Below are 18,675 nucleotides of genomic sequence, written 5' to 3' on the forward strand. Positions count from 1 at the left end.
AACAACTACCAATTCAGCTGAAATCTAAGATTTCCGTAGCCAGTTTTAAAATCACCTATAAGCAATCACTAATTAACAACTACATTTCCTAATTTATTTATTTTTTAATCTGTTTTGTTGATTTTACAGTAAATAACCATGTATTAGTTAGTTTTAACCTTTTTGGCATATTTATTTATTTATAACATTCAATGTTTTTTATATATTTTTTCCTCATAATATTTTAGATTTATTAGTTTTCTTGTCATGTCGACAACTGTTCACGTGGTCAATGCTTAAAGTAATTTTTACTTATTTTGATCTATTTTCACACATTGTCTTCTTTTTTTTTTCTTTCTTATAGTTCATTGGTCAATGTGTGGAAAATAAATAAATGAAACAAACAAACAAACTGAGAAAGTCACATGTATGTGTATCCATCACTTACTGATAAGCAATCATAATTTGATAATTTAAACTTTGAAAATTGCGGTTACGGTTAAAGAGTTCATCTGAAATGCGCTTCAGAACGCTAAAAACCATTATACAATATTCTAATTACAAAATAAATGGCAATAATAACATTTTAAGAAATGCTGCAAGTGTCTAAAAAATCGAAATATCTTCGCCAATACAACGTACTGTACCTAGTCTAGATAGCACGTGTTCCAGAAGGGCCTACATTTTAAAGTAATGTTCTGCTTACATGCGATAGCTAATCTTCTTATAGTCGTTTATTTCATTTGTTCTAAGCTGACATCCTCAAACAGAATCTACGTGAAATCTCTGACAATCATTCTTCCTGAAGCACTGCAGGGCACACCGTATAGGAGACATCTTCACCCCAGCAGTAACATCACCAGGCAACGATGTCACAAATACCGAATCTTGGAGAAAAGAAGATGAAAATTAATAGATTATTATAAACGAAAAGATAGAGTCCTAAGGAATCGTCTTGTTATCTATCTAGATATGATAAATTATCTCCACCACAACATGAAATGTTGGATAAAAGCCTGCTTGAGGCTAATTAAACTTTATCGAACATATTCACATATTATGTATCCATCGTTACTTTGAGCAAATGGTTTCAGGTCGTCTATATCCTTCACAGATGCCGCCGTGGTCGATATAATTCGTATCCCAGCATCATCATCATCAGATCTCGAAGGATTATCGTTTGTCCATGGTGTCATCTTGGTGTCCAGTGTAACATCACCAGGCAACGATGTCACAACTACCAAATCTTGAAAAAAGACGAAAATTAATAGATTACTATAAATGAAAAGATAGAATTGTAAGGAATCGTCTTGTTAACCAGATATGTTAAGTTATCTCCACTAAAACAATAAATGTTAGATATAAGCCTGCTTGAGGCTAATTCAACTTTATCAAACATACCATATTCACAGATGTATCCATCGTTACTTTGAGCAAATGGCTTCAGGGGGTTTATATCCCTCAGAGTTGCCGAGTCTGACATGATTCGTGTCCCAGCAGCATCATCATCAGATTTCGAAGGATTACCATTTGCCCATGGTGTCATCTGGGTGTCCAGTGTAGTACCATCTCCCTCACATTTCCAGTTAGCATCAACATCACTTCTCAAACCAGCTTGACGCGATAGCCCAATTCCGAACTTTCCGCTACAACTCGTTTTAAGACGATCCAGAACAAACTGCAACTCATCAGACGTGGTGATGCACATGAAATAACCACTAGATGCCTTGCAGATGTCTTTGAGATCCTGCCATGTCTCTGTTGACGCGCTGTTTAAACGATTTACTTTGTACACGGATGAATTGTAGTGGAAATATGTACATTCTGTAAAAACAAATGAATCCAGAAGAAATATTAGAGGAAACGAAATAATAATTTCGATGAGAGAATGAGAAAACAAAATATATATATTTTTAAAAGAAACTAGCGATCTTCTATCAACATTTAAGTAGAAAAATAATATATTTTACCATTCTCTTCTCCTTTAATAATACTCATTCGCGAAGTGACGAAAAGTAAACAGATAAAATAAAACATTTTCATCAAATTGATATCGTAGAAGATGATGTCAAACCAACAGACAGCAGCCCAATGTCGAATGATATAATAATAAATGAACATACATACAACTAACGCAAATAATTTGACCATTCACAAGCTACAGTTATAATCTTTTTATTCTTTGCTTCAGTGTTCCACCCTCCTATTTTAATATTGTTTTAATAGTGCTATTGGTCGTGCCAGTGATATATTAACAATAAGCAAATAAATTTTAATTTTATTTTATTTTTCCATGTAGCAAATTTCTGAAGGGTTTTTTTTGTTGTAAAAAACAGTAATTTAAATATTTATTTCTAAAGAAACATAGAAAACATTGTAAGACAGCTTTGCAGTCCATATTCATTAACAGTTACGCTTAAGTTGAGTAAAAAAGATGAACAGGCCACATCTTACGATATTCGTTTTTTTTGTTTGTGATTTTGACCATAATGAGTATCTTCAAATAGTCCGCTCGTATGGTACGCTGATAATGCATTTATTTAACAATCTTTGATGTTAAAACGAATGGACACAACGAAAAAAAAACAATAATTCACAAGTCACTTCAATCAACTTTTATTAATATAAAAATAATGAACAATGATATGGTAACAATAGTATTACTGGTAGTGCCTTTGATAGTAATACAATAGGCCAAGAAATATTAATCAATTTTATTTTTTTTTTGGATTTGTGAAAAACAGTAATTTAAATATTTCTAAAGTCACTTTAGTAATATTATCAAATAATTGATTTTCATTCTATATGCAATATTATACAACAGTATTAATGTATTCATTGTCAGAAAATGTGATAAAATATATTTAATTACTTAGATATTAAAAATTGTTTTCTTTAAAAACAAGGCCATATACATGGCTACAGTCCCGTGCTCAAGTTAGTGTTTATTGACCGACCAACCGACCAACATAGTGGGCTGTAGTAAAAATAGTATTGTAGGTAACATTTTCCCCATACACACTCACACTAAGAAAGTATATGTATGTGTATCCATCACCCAGTAAAATGATAAGCAATCATAATTTGATAATTTAAATTTTAAAAATTGCGTTGACCGTTAAAATGTTCATCTGTAATGTGCTTTTGTGGTTTGTCTTTTCTCGTTGTTAGTCATATGCAATTTGACCGTGAGGCCACGAGACTAGACATGTTCGTTATATGATATTTTTATGTTGTTTTTTTTAATAAAAAAGATTACCCACCTACAAAATGAATCATCCGAATAATATCTGCTTGTTACATAAATTAAACTTTTAAAAATGTTAAAATAAAATAGAGGGGGTATTTTCACTTTGTAGATCAATATGTAGTACCTCGATGACGTACCACCTGTACACGATTATGACCGTTGGGGGAGACAAATCTTCCGCCTATATTCCAGGTACAGTATTAAAATATGGATATATGATCAATAATCGATTTTCATTCTACATACAATAATTATAATACAATATTAAATAATGTATTCATTTTCAGAAAATGTAGTGTATAGAATACATTAAATTACTTAGATATTCAAAACGTATTGTTTTCATCAAGAAATAGCATTGTAGGTACGAGAAAATTGCTGTAAAGGATAGGAAAGCTAGATACCTATTAACCGACACATTTCTGAAATTCACCAAGTACACTGATAAGTCAATCATAATTTGATAATTTAAAATAAAAAAATTCCGCTTGAGGTAAAAGCTATTATACAACATTCTAATTAGAAAAATGTTTTGACAATAATGACATTTTAAGAAATGCTGCAAGTTTAAAAAAAACGAACAAACAAATAACAAAAAATCGAAATATCTTCGCCAATGCAACTTACTATACCTAGTCTGCACGATGGCACTGTTCCAGAAGGGCCTACATTATTAAGCAAATTAAACGCCACTACAACGTACCAGACTTATACGCGATGACAGTGCTCAGAAACGGTTATCAAAGCCGGTACTCAGTGATGTTCTGCTTACATGCGATAGCTAATCTTCTTATAGTCGTTTATTTCATTTGTTCTAAGCTGACATCCTGCAGCAGTATCCACGTGAAATCTCTGACAATCATTCTTCCTGAAGCACTGCAGGGCACACCGTATAGGAGACATCTTCACCCCAGCAGTAACATCACCAGGCAACGATGTCACAAATAGGCCTACCAAATCTTGAAAAAAAAAAATGAAAATTAATAGATGATATTGTTCGGCGTAACAACGAAACATATATGCAGAAATTTTTTTTTTTTTATCAAACTGAAGTTTATTTTAATTGTGTTAATAATGCTCTCGGAAGTTCGGCAACATTATTCACGATATCACCTTAAACACCGTGTCAATTAAGGACTTGGAAAAACTATCGTAAAAGCAGCAGCTAATATAAACTACTTAAAAAAGAATAGATTAATATAAATGAAAAGAAATAATCGTGAGGAATCGTCTTGTTATCCATCTAGATGTGATCAAGTTATCTCCACTACAACAAGAAATGTTGGATATAAGCCTGGTTGAGACTAATTCAACTTTATTAAACTTTATTATCTGAACAAATTTTGAAACGTAAAGAAAGAAAAAAAATAAACATACCATATTCACAGATGTATCCATCGTTCCATGTAGAAAATTGTGGAGTCCGGGACTTTGCATCCCTCAGAGTTGCCGTGTCCGACATGATTCGGGTCCCGGCATCAATATCTTCAGATTTCGAAGGATTATTTTTTTCCCATGGTGTCATCTGGGTGTCCAGTGTAGTACCATCTCCCTTACATTTCCAGTTCACATCAACGTCACTTCTCAAACCAGCTTGACGATATAGTCCAATTCCGAACCTATAGCCGCTACAACTCGATTTATTAAGACGATCCACAACAAACTGCAACTCATCAGACGTGGTGATGCACATGAGATAACCCCCAGATGCCTTGCAGATGTCTTTGAGATCCTGCCATGTCTCTGTTGATGAGTTGGTGAAACGATTTACTTTGTACACGGATGATTTGTACTGGAAATATGAACATTCTGTAAAAAAAAATGAATTCAGAAGAAATTTTTCCCCACGAAACTAACAGTCTCTCTATAAACATTTTAACAGCAAAATAATATATTTTACCATTCTCTTCTCCTTTAATAATACTTATTCGTGACGTGAAGAAAAGTAAACAGATAAAATAAAACATTTTCATCAAAATGATACCGTAGAAGATTATGGCAAACCAACAGACAGCAGCCCAATGTCAAATGATATAGTAATAAATGTAAGAACGTACACACAACTAACGCAAATAATTTGACCAATCACAAGCTGCTAGTTTCATTCTTTGCAGCAGTGTTCCACCCTCCTGTTTTCCCATGTGTTTTTGTGGTTTGTCTTTTCTCGTTTTTAATCATATGCAATTTGACCGCGAGGCCACGAGACTAGATGTGTTCGTTATATGAGATTTTTATATTGTTTTTTTTTAATAAAAAGATTACCCACCTAAAATGAATCATCCGAATTATCTGCTTGTTACGTAAAATAAACTTTTATAAATTAAAAATGTTAAATTCACTTTGTAGATCATATTGTAATTCAGTACCTCGATGACGTACCACTTGTACGCGATTATGACCGTTGGGGGAGACAAATCTTCCGCCTATATTCTTTCTCGTAATGCATTTATTAAACGACCTTTGATGTTAAAACGAATGGACACCTGTTCATTTTTCAGATAACGAAAAAAACTAACATTATTAATTCAAAGTGCATGTCACTTCAATCAACTTTTATTAATATAAAAAATAATGAACAATGATATGGTAATACTAGTTGTAACTAAATAGGCCAAACAATGTTAATTTTAAATGCAGCAAATTTCTGAATGTAAAGTTTTGTCAAAACAGTAATTTAAATATTTATTTTAAAAAATAGAATACATTGTAAGAAAACGTTGCGGTGCATATTCATTAACAGTTAGACTTAAGTTGAGTACGGTGAACAGGCAGCCACATCTTACGATATTCAGTTATTTCTGACCATATATGAGCAGCCTTGATATGAGTATACTAAAACGGTTTTAAGCTTTTACTTTTAAAAAGAACTTTTCAAAAATAGCAGGTGGTCAGTGGCCACAATCAATGAAAGAGAAACCACTTAACCTAAGATGAACTTGACATTCCAGGTACAGTATTAACATATGGATATATGATCAATAATCGATTGTCATTCTACATACAATTATAAAACAGTAATAATGTATTCCTTGTCAGAATAGTAGTGTATAGAATACATAAAATTATTTATATATTCAAAACGTATTGTTTTCATCAAGAAATAGCATTGTAAGTACGGTAACAATTGCTAAGGATAAGAAAGCTAGCACTATAGCTATAGCAACCGACACATTTCTGAAATTCACCAAGTACACTGATAAGTCAATCATAATTTGATAATTTAAAATTAAAAAATTCCGCTTGAGCTAAAAGCCATTACACAACATTCTAATTAGAAAATTAAATGACAATGATGACATTTTAAGAAATGCTGAAAGTTTTAAAAAACGAACAAACCAATAACAAAAAATCGAAATATCTTCGCCAATACAACGTACTATACCTAGTCTGCACGATGGCACTGTTCCAGAAGGGCCTACATTATTAAGCAAATTAAACGCCACTACAACGTACCAGACCTATGCACGATGACAGTGCTCAGAAACGGTTTTTATCAAAGCCGGTACTCAGTAATGTTCTGCTTACATACGATAGCTAATCTTCTTATAGTCGTTTATTTCATTTGTTCTGAGCTGACATCCTGCAGCAGTATCCACGTGAAATCTCTGACAATCATTCTTTCTGAAGCACTGCAGGGCACACCGTATAGGAGACATCTTCACCCCAGCAGTAACATCACCAGGCAACGATGTCACAAATAGGCCTACCAAATCTTGGAAAAAAAAAATGAAAATTAATAGATTAATGTAAATGAAAAGATAGAATCGTAAGGAATCGTCTTGTTACCCATCTAGATATGATAAGTTATCTCAACTACAACATGAAATGTTTGATATAAGCCTGCTTGAGGCTAATTGATCTTTTAATCGAACTTTATATTTAACTTTTATTTAGATTCTGAAACTTAAAAACAGAAATAAAAATCAACATACCATATTCACAGATGTATCCATCGTTCCTATCAGAAAATGGACCTATGACTTTTATGTCTCTCAGATATCCCGTGTCCGACATAATTCGTATCCCAGCATCATCACCATCAGATCTCGAAGGATTTTCATTTGCCCATGGTGTGATCTTGGTGTCCAGTGTAGTACTATCTCCTTCACATTTCCAGTTAGCATCAACGTCTCGTCTCAAACCAGCTTGACGTGATAGTCCAATTCCGAATCTATAGCCGCTACAACTCGATTTATTAAGACGATCCACAACAAACTGCAACTCATCAGAAGTGGTGATGCACATGAGATAACCACCAGATGCCTTGCAGATGTCTTTGAGATCATGCCATGTCTCTGTTGATGACGAATTGGTAAAACGATTTACTTTGTACACGGATGATTTGTACTGGAAATATGAACATTCTGTAAAAAAAAAAAAGAATAAATCCAGAAGAAATATTAGAGGAAACGAAATATCATTTTTTTTAAAAGAAACTAGCGATCTTGTATCAGTATTTAAGCAGCAAAGTAATATATTTTACCATTGTCTTCTCCTTTAGTAATACTCATTCGCAACGTGAAGAAAAGTAAACAGATAAAATAAAACATTTTCATCAAATTGATACCGTAGAAGATGATGAAAAACCAACAGACAGCAGCCCAATGTCTATGAATATAATAATGCAAGAACGTACACACAACTAACTAATAATTTGACCAATCACAAGCTACAATTTGCATTCTTTGTGGCTGTGTTCCACCCTCCTGTTTTTCCCCTGTGCTTTTTTTTTTTTTTTGGTAATCATGTGCAATTTGACCGTGAGGCCACGAGGTATGTTTGCTATATGATATCTTTATATTGTTTTTTAATAAAAATCAAAATTACCCACCTAAAAATTGAATTATCCGAATTATTTGCTTGTTACGTAAATTGAAAATAAATACAAAAAAGTTATAAAACACTTTGTAGGAAAAACTGCTGAGGGGGTAATTTCAAATTTTAATAAGTACCCCCTCTATAGTCTAGAGAGATAATTAAAAAACAGTAGAGAATTAGAAAACCAAAAAGTGGACACATTTTACGCACGGTCAATCATCAAAAGTGAGTGTTTTGAATCAGAGATGAGGAATAATAACATGAAACTTGGAAAATAATATATATTTGTTGGAATTAAAAATAGAATTGTGAAGGTAAGGTCTACCAAAAATAGGGGTGCTTGTCAGTACTTTTAGTCTTAATAGAGTAGGCCTACTAGGCTAGGCCTAGCCTACCTACCTAGGCCTACAGACAGGTTTTTCATTAAAAACAAGAGGCCTGGGCCCTAGAGGCCCTAGCGTACTACTACAGGAAGGAAGGCCTACCCTGGGTAGTACTAGGCCCAGGGCTTGATAGGCATATGTAGTAGTAGATGGTGTAGGTAGGGCACCCCTCTCTGTAGCCTGAGAAAGATGACTTATATTTGTTGACAATTAGTAATGAATAGGCCCACTAATTAATTATTGATTCTTCTGAGCATCACCACCATCCTATGTTAAGTGTACCCAGTTTTTAAACATTTACTGTATTTTAATAAAGTAAAAATTAACAAATAGGCCGGGTGTGTCGAAAGCAAAGACCTCGAAAGCGAAGATCGAAGACCGAAGACCTCGAAAGCGAAGACCCTACGAAATGGTAGTGTGCACAAAATCCGACCAAAATCATACAAAATCGTGATAACACCTTGAATTTACAGATCCTGAAAAAATATTTCAATTTTAATCGTTATATTATAAAAAATCATGACTTTATCTATGAACAAGCTCACATGTTTTCGCCAATGGAGTTAATATGTGATATAGTTTTACGAACAAACACATCGCGCTATTTGCAAGGCGACGGACGCACAAGAAGGACCTCGCACATGAAATGTCACTTGTTCCGATAACAATTTAAAATCATAGCCAATTGTTTATGAGTATAGAAATAAACTACAGTAAGAAATTGTAAGAAATAAAGGATGGCGGTAGGCCCGGTATTTAGGTTTATTTTAGAGCCTATAGGCCTATAAAAAGTGTCCGTATCATAGATTTTACACTGCTTTTAAATGTTAGGTACAGAGATCTTTTTTGCATTTAAATATGTTGCTATGTGTTTTTTATCTATAATATTTGCCTATTGTTTATTATCTAAATGTATGAATAAATACAATAAGATATTCATTTTCCCTGTATTGTATTTGAACTTTTACATTTTCCCATTGTAACTATTGCTATTTTACTTAATCGCCAGTTTCAAAATGTTTTCTAATGTATTCATAATAGACAAATAATAGGGCCTATACCGGTATCAGAATATTTAGTGTGGTTGGAGAAGCGACAGATGATGTAAAGAAAAATGTAAATTTTTTTTGGTTAATGAAATATTTATTTTCCTTTTAAGGAAAATAAATATTTCATTAACCAACGTATGAACCACTAAACAAAAAAAGTTCTGCCGCAACGTATCGTTGGCGCGCGCAACAGAAAATCTATCTATCTATCTTCTTTTTTTTTTCTTTTTTTTTTTAAATTTTATTTTCTATATTTCATAAAACAGTATACATTACATAACTTGGTTACATTACAAAGTAATACAAAATAATAATAAAGTAACCTTTTCAAGTTACAAAACATATATGGCTATTTTTATACATAAATATCAATAGTCTAGCTATTTTTAAAAACAATGTACTTTTCAATTTCTTTATACCTCTCATATACCGATTTAAAGTGATTTATATGAGGTTTTTGTTCGTTAACTTTACAGATGATATGTCGCAGGAAACGACCGATTTATAACCAAAATTTGCAGAACGCTGATGCCTATATCGTTCGTTCTTTTTACTTCTTGTCAAATCATAATTTGAATATATTCTGCCAAATTTGGCCCGGGAAATATCTTAAGAGCTGGAATTAGTTTCCAGATCGACGCAAAGTGCGCCTTAAGAACAAACTTGCGTGTCATCATAAGTGGGAACCGACTGCTTTACGTTCATCATGATTCTCGATCGTAAGAGGGGATGCAAAAATAGATAGAAGAGTATTTTCTTATGTTGCGCGCGCGTCAATACGATACGTTGCGGTAGGATGTTTTCGTTTAGTAGTTCATACGTTGGTTAATGAAATATTTATTTTACATTTTTCTTCTTTACATAGTACTGTCGCTTCGCCAACCACACTAACCGATACTGATAATATTATTTGTCCATTATGAATACATTAGAAAAACATTTTTAAACTGGCGAATAATTAAATCAGTAATACTGTAGTATTGGCTACAATGGGGAAAATGTACAAGTTTAAAATACTATACAGAATAACTAAAGGAAAATAAATATCTTATTGTATTTATTCATACATTTAGACAATAGGCAAATATTATAGATAATAAACATACATCAATATATATAATATTTAAATGCAAAAAAAAGGATCTCTAAGTTGTATTCACGCGTACGTATAACATTTTTAAAAACAAGTGTAAAATCTATGATACGGACACTTTTTATAGGCCTATAGGCTCTAAAATTTGGCTAAATAAGCATATGGCCATCCTTTAATTCTTACAATTACATACTTTAATTTATTTACTTTACTGTAGTTTATTTCTATACTTTTCTATACAGTTGGCTATGGCTTTAAATTGTAGGCGACGTGTGCTACAATACAAAGTTATCGGAAAAAGTGACATTTAATATTGCATTCAATTCGAGGTGCTTCTTGTGTATCCGTCGCCTTGCAAATAGCGCGATGTGTTTGTTCGTAAAACTATATCACATATTAACTCCATTGGCGAAAACACGTGAGCTTGTTCATAGATAAAGTCATGTTTTTTTGATAACATAACGATTAAAATCGAAATATTTTTTTAGAATCTGTAAATTCAAGGTGTTATCATCGATTTTGGTCGGATTTTGTGCACACTACCATTTCGTAGGGTCTTCGCTTTCGAGGTCTTCGGTCTTCGATCTTCGCTTTCGAGGTCTTCGCTTTCGACACACCCCAAATAGGCCCCCAGTAGGCCTATTATAAATAAATATTTAATTCATCCATTTTAATATTCTGCCTAAAATTAAAATTGGACAAGATAAAGAAAAGAAGGACCAGCAGCAGGAGACAGAGTTTAGGATCAATCCCAGAGTTATATTATTTTAATTATTATTATTATCTGCGTGTCTGATTCATCTGTACATTGCATTTTAATTCACGGAGGAAATCGCATTTAATGACAAAGATGATGGAGCATTAGGTGAGAGAAGATGATGAGGTTCTAGTGATCCATTCACTTCACACATTGCTGCTGTCATTGCTTCCAAGCGAACCTGTCACCTCAGGTTTTTATCTGTACTATTTTTGATATGAATTAGTACCCGTGGATCATTATATAGCACACAAGTTATTACAATTATAACTACAATGTATATTTTACCTTTTAATTTGGCAACCATTTTGAAAAAGGATACAAAATCAATCATTCTCCCCAAAAAATAATTTTAAAGTTTTACTGTACTTTACCTTTGAAATATAATGGCTATACATTTTTAAATAGTCAAGCCACAGATCACATTGGAGGAGATAGAAATTTGAATATAATAAATGGATTATTTGTTTTTATACAGTAGGAAATCATACTTTTCTCATTCGTTCCATTCGTTGTAAAAATAACAATAATCTTTTCTATTTTGTTTTATTGCTACAAAGTTCTTTACAGTCCTTGATTATGGTCTAATGAATTTTCAACAGGTTCAATAGGAATGTACTCTCAAAATTGTAAAATGTCACATAATTTGTCAAAAAATCCCAAAATATTGATAAAAGGTGTCCCTTTGTGCCCTTTGTATACCTCCATGGTAGCTTGACTTCCGTAGGTGTTTTTTGTTTGAGGTGCAGTAAACCACAATATCTTTTCCAGACAGAACCCCATCAAGGTAAACAATGTATTTACAGTTGAGGTACTTGGGTATTTTTTCCTTAAATTTCACTTGTATTATATTGCAGGAAGAGAATTTTTATGAAAGAAAACTATTGCTTATTTGTTCTAAAGATGATTTTTTTTAAAGCTAAATAAAAGAGCAATTCTTGTCGATCTCTGTTTTAAAAATTGAGCGTTTCATTACTACTGTACTATCATTTTAGTGCTTGATGGTGTATTGGTGCCATCTTTGTTTAAAGATATCGTTAATAGTAATAGATAATGACATCTGATCTCATTACCATATAGTTTTAATTAATGTTATACAATTACAAGTAGTCTGCAACCAATGGTATCATGATTCATTTTATATACTACCCATATATTTTCACATACCTGTACTGTAGTACTACTTAGTGTAATGTTGATCATCAGATTCCTTTAAAACATTTTCTGTGAACACAAAAGCTATATTAAACCCTGATATTTTCAGGTACTTTCAGCCTTGTAAAAGTGTATTAACCTTTCAAAGTTCATAATAAACTAAAATATCCGCATTTTATCTGCTGTATCACATGAGTGGTTTTCAACCATCCATTTTATATTCAACTAATAATCATTAAATCATGAAAAGAAATAATTCCTGCTTGTACATTAGCATGGAATAATTCCTGCTTGTACATTTAGGTAGTTTAGTGGTTAATTTTCATTTCAGCATACAGTGTTACACTGTGTATAAACCTTGAAATTTTGTCAAGCAAAAGCACACACTTTACCATTTTTTTGTGTAGATTTTAGTACAATTTACAATTTTGTTCTTGGAATTATAAATAAAGCATTCCAATTTTATTTAAAACATTTTATTTTACTATTTCATGTTTACACTACAGTATAATATTTATGATAAATATAAAAAAACCACCCTAAAATGATTTTATTTTAGAAAAATGCATATTTAATTACTTTGGTCTATATTGCAGTTTGCATTTAAATTTTGTTTAGAAAACTGAAATTTAATATGATTTAATAGTTAGAACTACAATTTGCTATGTGGTATCTGTGAGTCAGTCATCGTCAGCGTTCCACCATGTTGCTTTGTACAGTAGTATGCGGCCAGCTGCATTGTGTAATCAAATACGTTGTAAACCTGCTGTTATGTGATGCGTTGTGTCACACTCCTTCTAGAGCAACCATTGGTTTAAGGAGTTGAGGTATTGTTGCTGCCAATCATAAGGTTATCAGATCATTTATCAAAATGGTTTTCATATCAAAATTTAATCAAGAGTTTATCAAAATGTCATCAACAGTTTATCAAAATTTCATCAAGAGTTTATCAAAATTTCATCAAGAATTTCATGAGTTTATCAAAATTTCATCAAGAGTTTATCAAAATTTCAAGAGTTTATCAAAATGTCATCAAGAGTTTATCAAAATTTCATCAAGCTCTTTATCAATAACCAGCATTGTCTATTTTTCAATGGTCAATTCTTCAATTGGTCTTGTCGGTACTTTGATGTACAGTTTCAACATAAGGTCAGGTAAATATTAGGAGTTTATTTACTGTGAAATTTACAAGATAAATCCACTCAAGCAGAAAATACTGTGTTTACCTGTACTTATAAATAGTCAACAATTCATATTTTTAATTTGTTTTAAAATTAGGAAGTTTTGATCATCTTTTCCCAAATGATCTATAACATTAGCGTTACATACACACAAGTACAAATCATGGAGAAATTTTTGTCCATCTTTTGAATCATTCTAACATCAATGAATAAAAACCTAAATGACATCACTCTAATGGTATAGTATCTCCTGTATCTATATTTAATTGCTGACTCATCATCTTAAAAGATGTTTTAAAGTCTTTATTTATTACTGCTCTTGTCAAGTTGTGACAAATTGAGCTATCATGTTTATTTTCAACATCAACCATTTACTGTGACCTCGTTTGGCAGTGTTCATCATCAATTTTCAGATTGGGGAGTTAGTTTTCTTTTCTGTGTGCTGTTTTGTCCCTAATCCCATCTCTATCTTAACCAGAGTGTACAGTAACAGTTCTAACTTCTACTCTTGAGTACTGTTGTGCTGACAAATATCACAATAATTGGATGAGAGTACAAAATGGCAACCGGCAAATACTCAGAGATTCTTTTTCTATAAAATGTTGTTAAATTCCAGAAACAAAAGGGTATACCTCAATGACTTCTGTTGACACTACCACTAGTCATAGCATTGGAATGTAGGTTAAAGTACATACTGGTTACTCTGTACCTATGTTTAACAACAGCTTGCTTGTCTTTCATTTACAGTATCATATCATCTAGCAATTGAAACAATATTTTGTCAGAAAAGACTGAAACAATGTTTCAATTCTATCCAATTAAAATTCAAACTATTGTATATGAATCTGTCTGGCATTTTCTCATCTAAGTCCACCCAGCTTTCAATTTACACCATCTACTGTATTAGAGCAGGAGCCCAGAGGGGTCAACCTAGCTGGAAAGTTAACCAATTTCTATGCATGTGGCAATTATCTACGTACATATCAATGTATGGAAATGACAGTCTGGCGCGTTTCTTTTGGTGGGTGTGGCTAGGAGGGACATTGTAAAGGGTAAAAAAAATGAGCTAGATCAGCTGAAAAGTTAACCCCATGAAATATTTTGCAAATAGTTTGACATAGAGTGAAATATAAGGAATGGCCATTGCCAGACGATTTTAGTGGTGGGGGGTGCCTGCCAGACCCCTATTTCTGGGGGGTCAAAAATGAGCTAGATCAGCTTAAAAGTTAACCCTTTGAAACTGGTGGGAAAATGTTCAATAAACTCATAATTATCATGAATGACCATTGCCAGACATTTTCAGTGGTGGATTGTGCCCGCCAGACCCCGTCAAACACCCAACCCCCCAAAAATTGAGCTAGATCAGCTGAAAAGTTAACCCCATGAAATATTTTGCAAATTGTTTGACATAGAGTGAAATATAATGAATGAATATCGCCAGACGATTTTAGTGGTGGGGGGTGCCTGCCAGACCCCCATTTCTGGGGGACCAAAAATGAGCTAGATCGGCTTAAAAGTTAACCCTCTGAAACTGGTGGGAAAATGTTCAATAAACTCATAACTATCATGAATGACCATTGCCAGACATTTTCAGTGGTGGATTGTGCCCGCCAGACCCCGTCAAACACCCCACCCCCAAAAAATTGAGCTAGATCAGCTGAAAAGTTAACCCCGTGAAATATTTTGCAAATTGTTTGACATAGAGTGAAATATAATGAATGGACATTGCCAGACGATTTTAGTGGTGGGGGTGCCTGCCAGACCCCATTTCTGTAGGGCCAAAAATGAGCTAGATCAGCTTAAAAGTTAACCCTCTAAAACTGGTGGGAGAATGTTCAATGTACTCATAACTATTATGAATGACCATTGCCAGACATTTTCAGTGGTGTATTGTGCCCGCCAGACCCCGTCAAACACCCCCACTCCCAAAAATGAGCTAGATCAGCTGAAAAGCTAACCTTTTAAAACATGCTGTAAAATGTTCAGCATGATCCCTAGTATAATAAATGACCATTTAAAGTGGTGGGTTGTGTCCGCCAGACACCCATTAAACACCCATTAAACACCCACCCACCCCTCCCCCCCCCCCCCCCCCCCAAAAAATGAACTAGATCAACTCAAAACCTAAACTTATAAAACAAAATATATGGAGCAATTAAGTACACTAAAAAACAGCATGAATGACTAAAATGAGAACTACATCAAATATCAAACACCCGACATTTTAGCATATGATACTTTATATAGTACCTTATTCTATCTACAGTAGTTTTCATTAGTTACAACAAAAAACAGTCTTATTTAATAAGCTATGACTTTAGTCTTGGCCAGTTTCCTTGGCAATAGCCATAGTCTGGATCATTTTCTCTCTCTAACCACATCATTGTTTGTTGGGGATTTTGATATAGGATCCATGTAGCAAATGCACTGAACTGGTAAATGATTATTGATATACTTGCTCATGAATCCGGCATGTAGGGGTGTATCTCCATCATTCAGTTTCCAACCCAATACATATCCAATGCCTTCAGTGGTATTTGGTATTCCATTGGTTTGTCAGTGATTGTACTACATTCTCTAACATTTGTAGTTGATGTGGCATTGGAACTTATAAACAAAGCTTTATTTATACCTATCCTAAAAGGTGGTATTTCTCTTTCAACTCCAACAAATTTCCGCCTGTTTACCATCCCGAAATTCAATAGTATTCCTATTGAGCAGTTGGTCGTCATGCAATATATTCTGATATGTATGTCCAACTGTAGCGTGTAGAGTTTCTTTACCATCAAGTGTTTCTACATTTGTATCATTATTCTCCCATACACATGCAGTTGCCAAGGTTGGGTCAAGCCGGATACCATCTGGGGCGTCGCGTTCATCATCTTGAACTGAATAAGCAAACTCAGTCTCAAGGCCTTTGCTTTCACTACTAATACAATGTCAAAATTTGCATAGCCAGTTTTGATCCTGTCAGAGATGTAAAACATAAACCAACGACAGTGTGTTTCCATGGTTTCACAGTTCCACGAGATACATTATAGATGGCATCAGATGCAATGGAAATAACCTTTCTATCAAACTTGTCTTTGTCTGCATCATTGGCATTTTGGTCGATGCCACCAAGAAGACTCCTAAAGAATAATTCTAACTGTGATGGTATCTTGGCAGCACACTCTTTTAAGTTTTGAACTGTAGCAGGTCTTTGTCTGTGGGAGCTGCATAATTATAGATCTAAGATGAAGAGCAGCCCATTTTATTTTATTATCCTGTACATATTGTTCAGAATTATCATAAAGTCGAGCAGTGGCTTCTTCTCCTAGAAGAAGTGATCTATAAATGAAGTTACCTCTTCGTCTGTCTGCAGGTTTTACTTTGATTTCATCTTAAAATTTTTATTGAATTTTCTTTGTAAGATTTTGGGACGAATATGAGTTGATATCAGTTTGATTTCCTCCATTATTGACAAATTCGATTTTGTAAAAGCTTAGCAAATCAGAGACAAGTATAGCTCGTTGTTTTCCCAATACTTAATAATAATTCAATATGTTTCAGTAGGGATGAAAATGCCCTTTTGTGACTTCCATAAGATGTGTTACTTCAATAAGATGAATGCTCTTCTGTTGAACCATCATGTTTATCAGTTTCTAGAAGAACCGAACTCGGCAGATCAACGCCACACCGAATTAGACTATTGATACGTTGGTTTTTTGAAAATTTTACCCGCTGGGAAAGTGACTTGCACCCAGAAACAGTTGCTATCTTAAGCCTTTTCTCTTCTTTCTCATTTTTTCGGCCTTTTCCACAAAATATGCAAGTTCCCTTTAACATGCCACACTCATCTGATTTCTGAAGGACACTACTTTGTTGTGTTTCACGGCAGTGTAATACCTATGACATAAAGGGTGATAGCTGATTGAATTTTTAGGTTGTTTCATAAGAAAAACCTTGTTTGTTGTATCAGCATGTTTGTCAGACTTCATTTTCTTACGTAGGCCTAATGCAGCAGCATTCTTTACAGTTGACCATATCATTTCACTGAACGCTCTTAACATACAATCGTTGTCCGCCGTTACCGTTTGGCAGATGTAGCACTTTGAAATATGATGTAGCCTACCACTCTCTATCATAATCAAAATGCATTTAATAAAATAAGCCTTTGTTTTGAAATGTTGATGATAATCAACAACATTATTCTCTAGGGAACCATTATAGAAGATAAGTCAGTTTCTAAATATGTCCTTTAACTGCATAAACCAATTGACTAATTGATTTACTTTTTTCCGCACCACAAAAAGACAAAGAAGTCTTACCTACCTATTTTACACTATGTTGAACTTATACCATAGTGGCACATTTGTGAAGTAGGCCTAGGTAAGGGGTTGGATGGATGGGGTGGTTCTATAATGAGCAAATAAAAATGTCTGGTAATGACAATTCATATCCTTGACAGTATACTACACATTTTCCCACCAGTTTTACAGTGGTTAACCCTTGGCCTAATCTGGGTCATTTTTGGGGGTTGGGTGTTTGAGGGGGCCTGGTGGACACAACCCACCACTTAAAATGTCTGGCAATGGTCATTTATTATACTAGGGATCATGCTGAACATTCTACAGCATGTTTTAAAAGGTTAGCTTTTCAGCTGATCTAGCTCATTTTTGGGAGTGGGGGTGTTTGACGGGGTCTGGCGGGCACAATCCACCACTGAAAATGTCTGGCAATGGTCATTCATAATAGTTATGAGTACATTGAACATTTTCCCACCAGTTTTAGAGGGTTAACTTTTAAGCTGATCTAGTTCATTTTTGGCCCTCCAGAAATGGGGGTCTGGCAGGCACCCCCCACCACTAAAATCGTCTGGCAATGTCCATTCATTATATTTCACTGTATGTCAAACAATTTGCAAAATATTTCATGGGGTTAACTTTTCAGCTGATCTAGCTCAATTTTTTGTGGGTGGGGTGTTTGACGGTGTCTGCCGGGCACAATCCACCACTGAAAATGTCTGGC

At 33.8% G+C, this 18,675-nt stretch overlaps 3 protein-coding genes across 6 annotated transcripts in view; 1 reads left to right on the plus strand and 2 right to left on the minus strand.

Annotated features, from left to right (window-relative positions):
- Positions 1 to 975: 975 nt before the first annotated feature.
- On the minus strand, positions 976 to 2,820 carry LOC140058553 (uncharacterized). Its single transcript, XM_072104216.1, has 2 exons — positions 1,381 to 2,820; positions 976 to 1,225 (listed from the first exon to the last, which is right to left on the minus strand). The coding sequence occupies exons 1-2, from the start codon at positions 1,685 to 1,687 to the stop codon at positions 1,017 to 1,019; spliced, it is 516 nt and encodes a 171-aa protein (XP_071960317.1). The 5' UTR covers positions 1,688 to 2,820; the 3' UTR covers positions 976 to 1,016.
- A 1,725-nt stretch (positions 2,821 to 4,545) lies between these two features.
- On the minus strand, positions 4,546 to 7,959 carry LOC140059519 (uncharacterized). Its single transcript, XM_072105453.1, has 3 exons — positions 7,713 to 7,959; positions 7,162 to 7,593; positions 4,546 to 6,941 (listed from the first exon to the last, which is right to left on the minus strand). The coding sequence occupies exons 1-3, from the start codon at positions 7,783 to 7,785 to the stop codon at positions 6,751 to 6,753; spliced, it is 696 nt and encodes a 231-aa protein (XP_071961554.1). The 5' UTR covers positions 7,786 to 7,959; the 3' UTR covers positions 4,546 to 6,750.
- A 100-nt stretch (positions 7,960 to 8,059) lies between these two features.
- The window catches only part of LOC140059518 (uncharacterized), a 64,273-nt gene continuing 53,657 nt past the window's right edge, over positions 8,060 to 18,675 (plus strand). For all 4 annotated transcript variants that reach the window (XR_011847213.1, XM_072105447.1, XM_072105448.1 and 1 more), the window contains exon 1: positions 8,060 to 8,361. The gene's annotated coding sequence lies outside the window, so the exon portion shown is untranslated. The remainder of the gene's footprint in view (positions 8,362 to 18,675) is intronic.

This window comes from Antedon mediterranea, chromosome 9 (genome assembly GCF_964355755.1).
Source record: "Antedon mediterranea chromosome 9, ecAntMedi1.1, whole genome shotgun sequence".
Classification (NCBI taxonomy): domain Eukaryota; kingdom Metazoa; phylum Echinodermata; class Crinoidea; order Comatulida; family Antedonidae; genus Antedon; species Antedon mediterranea.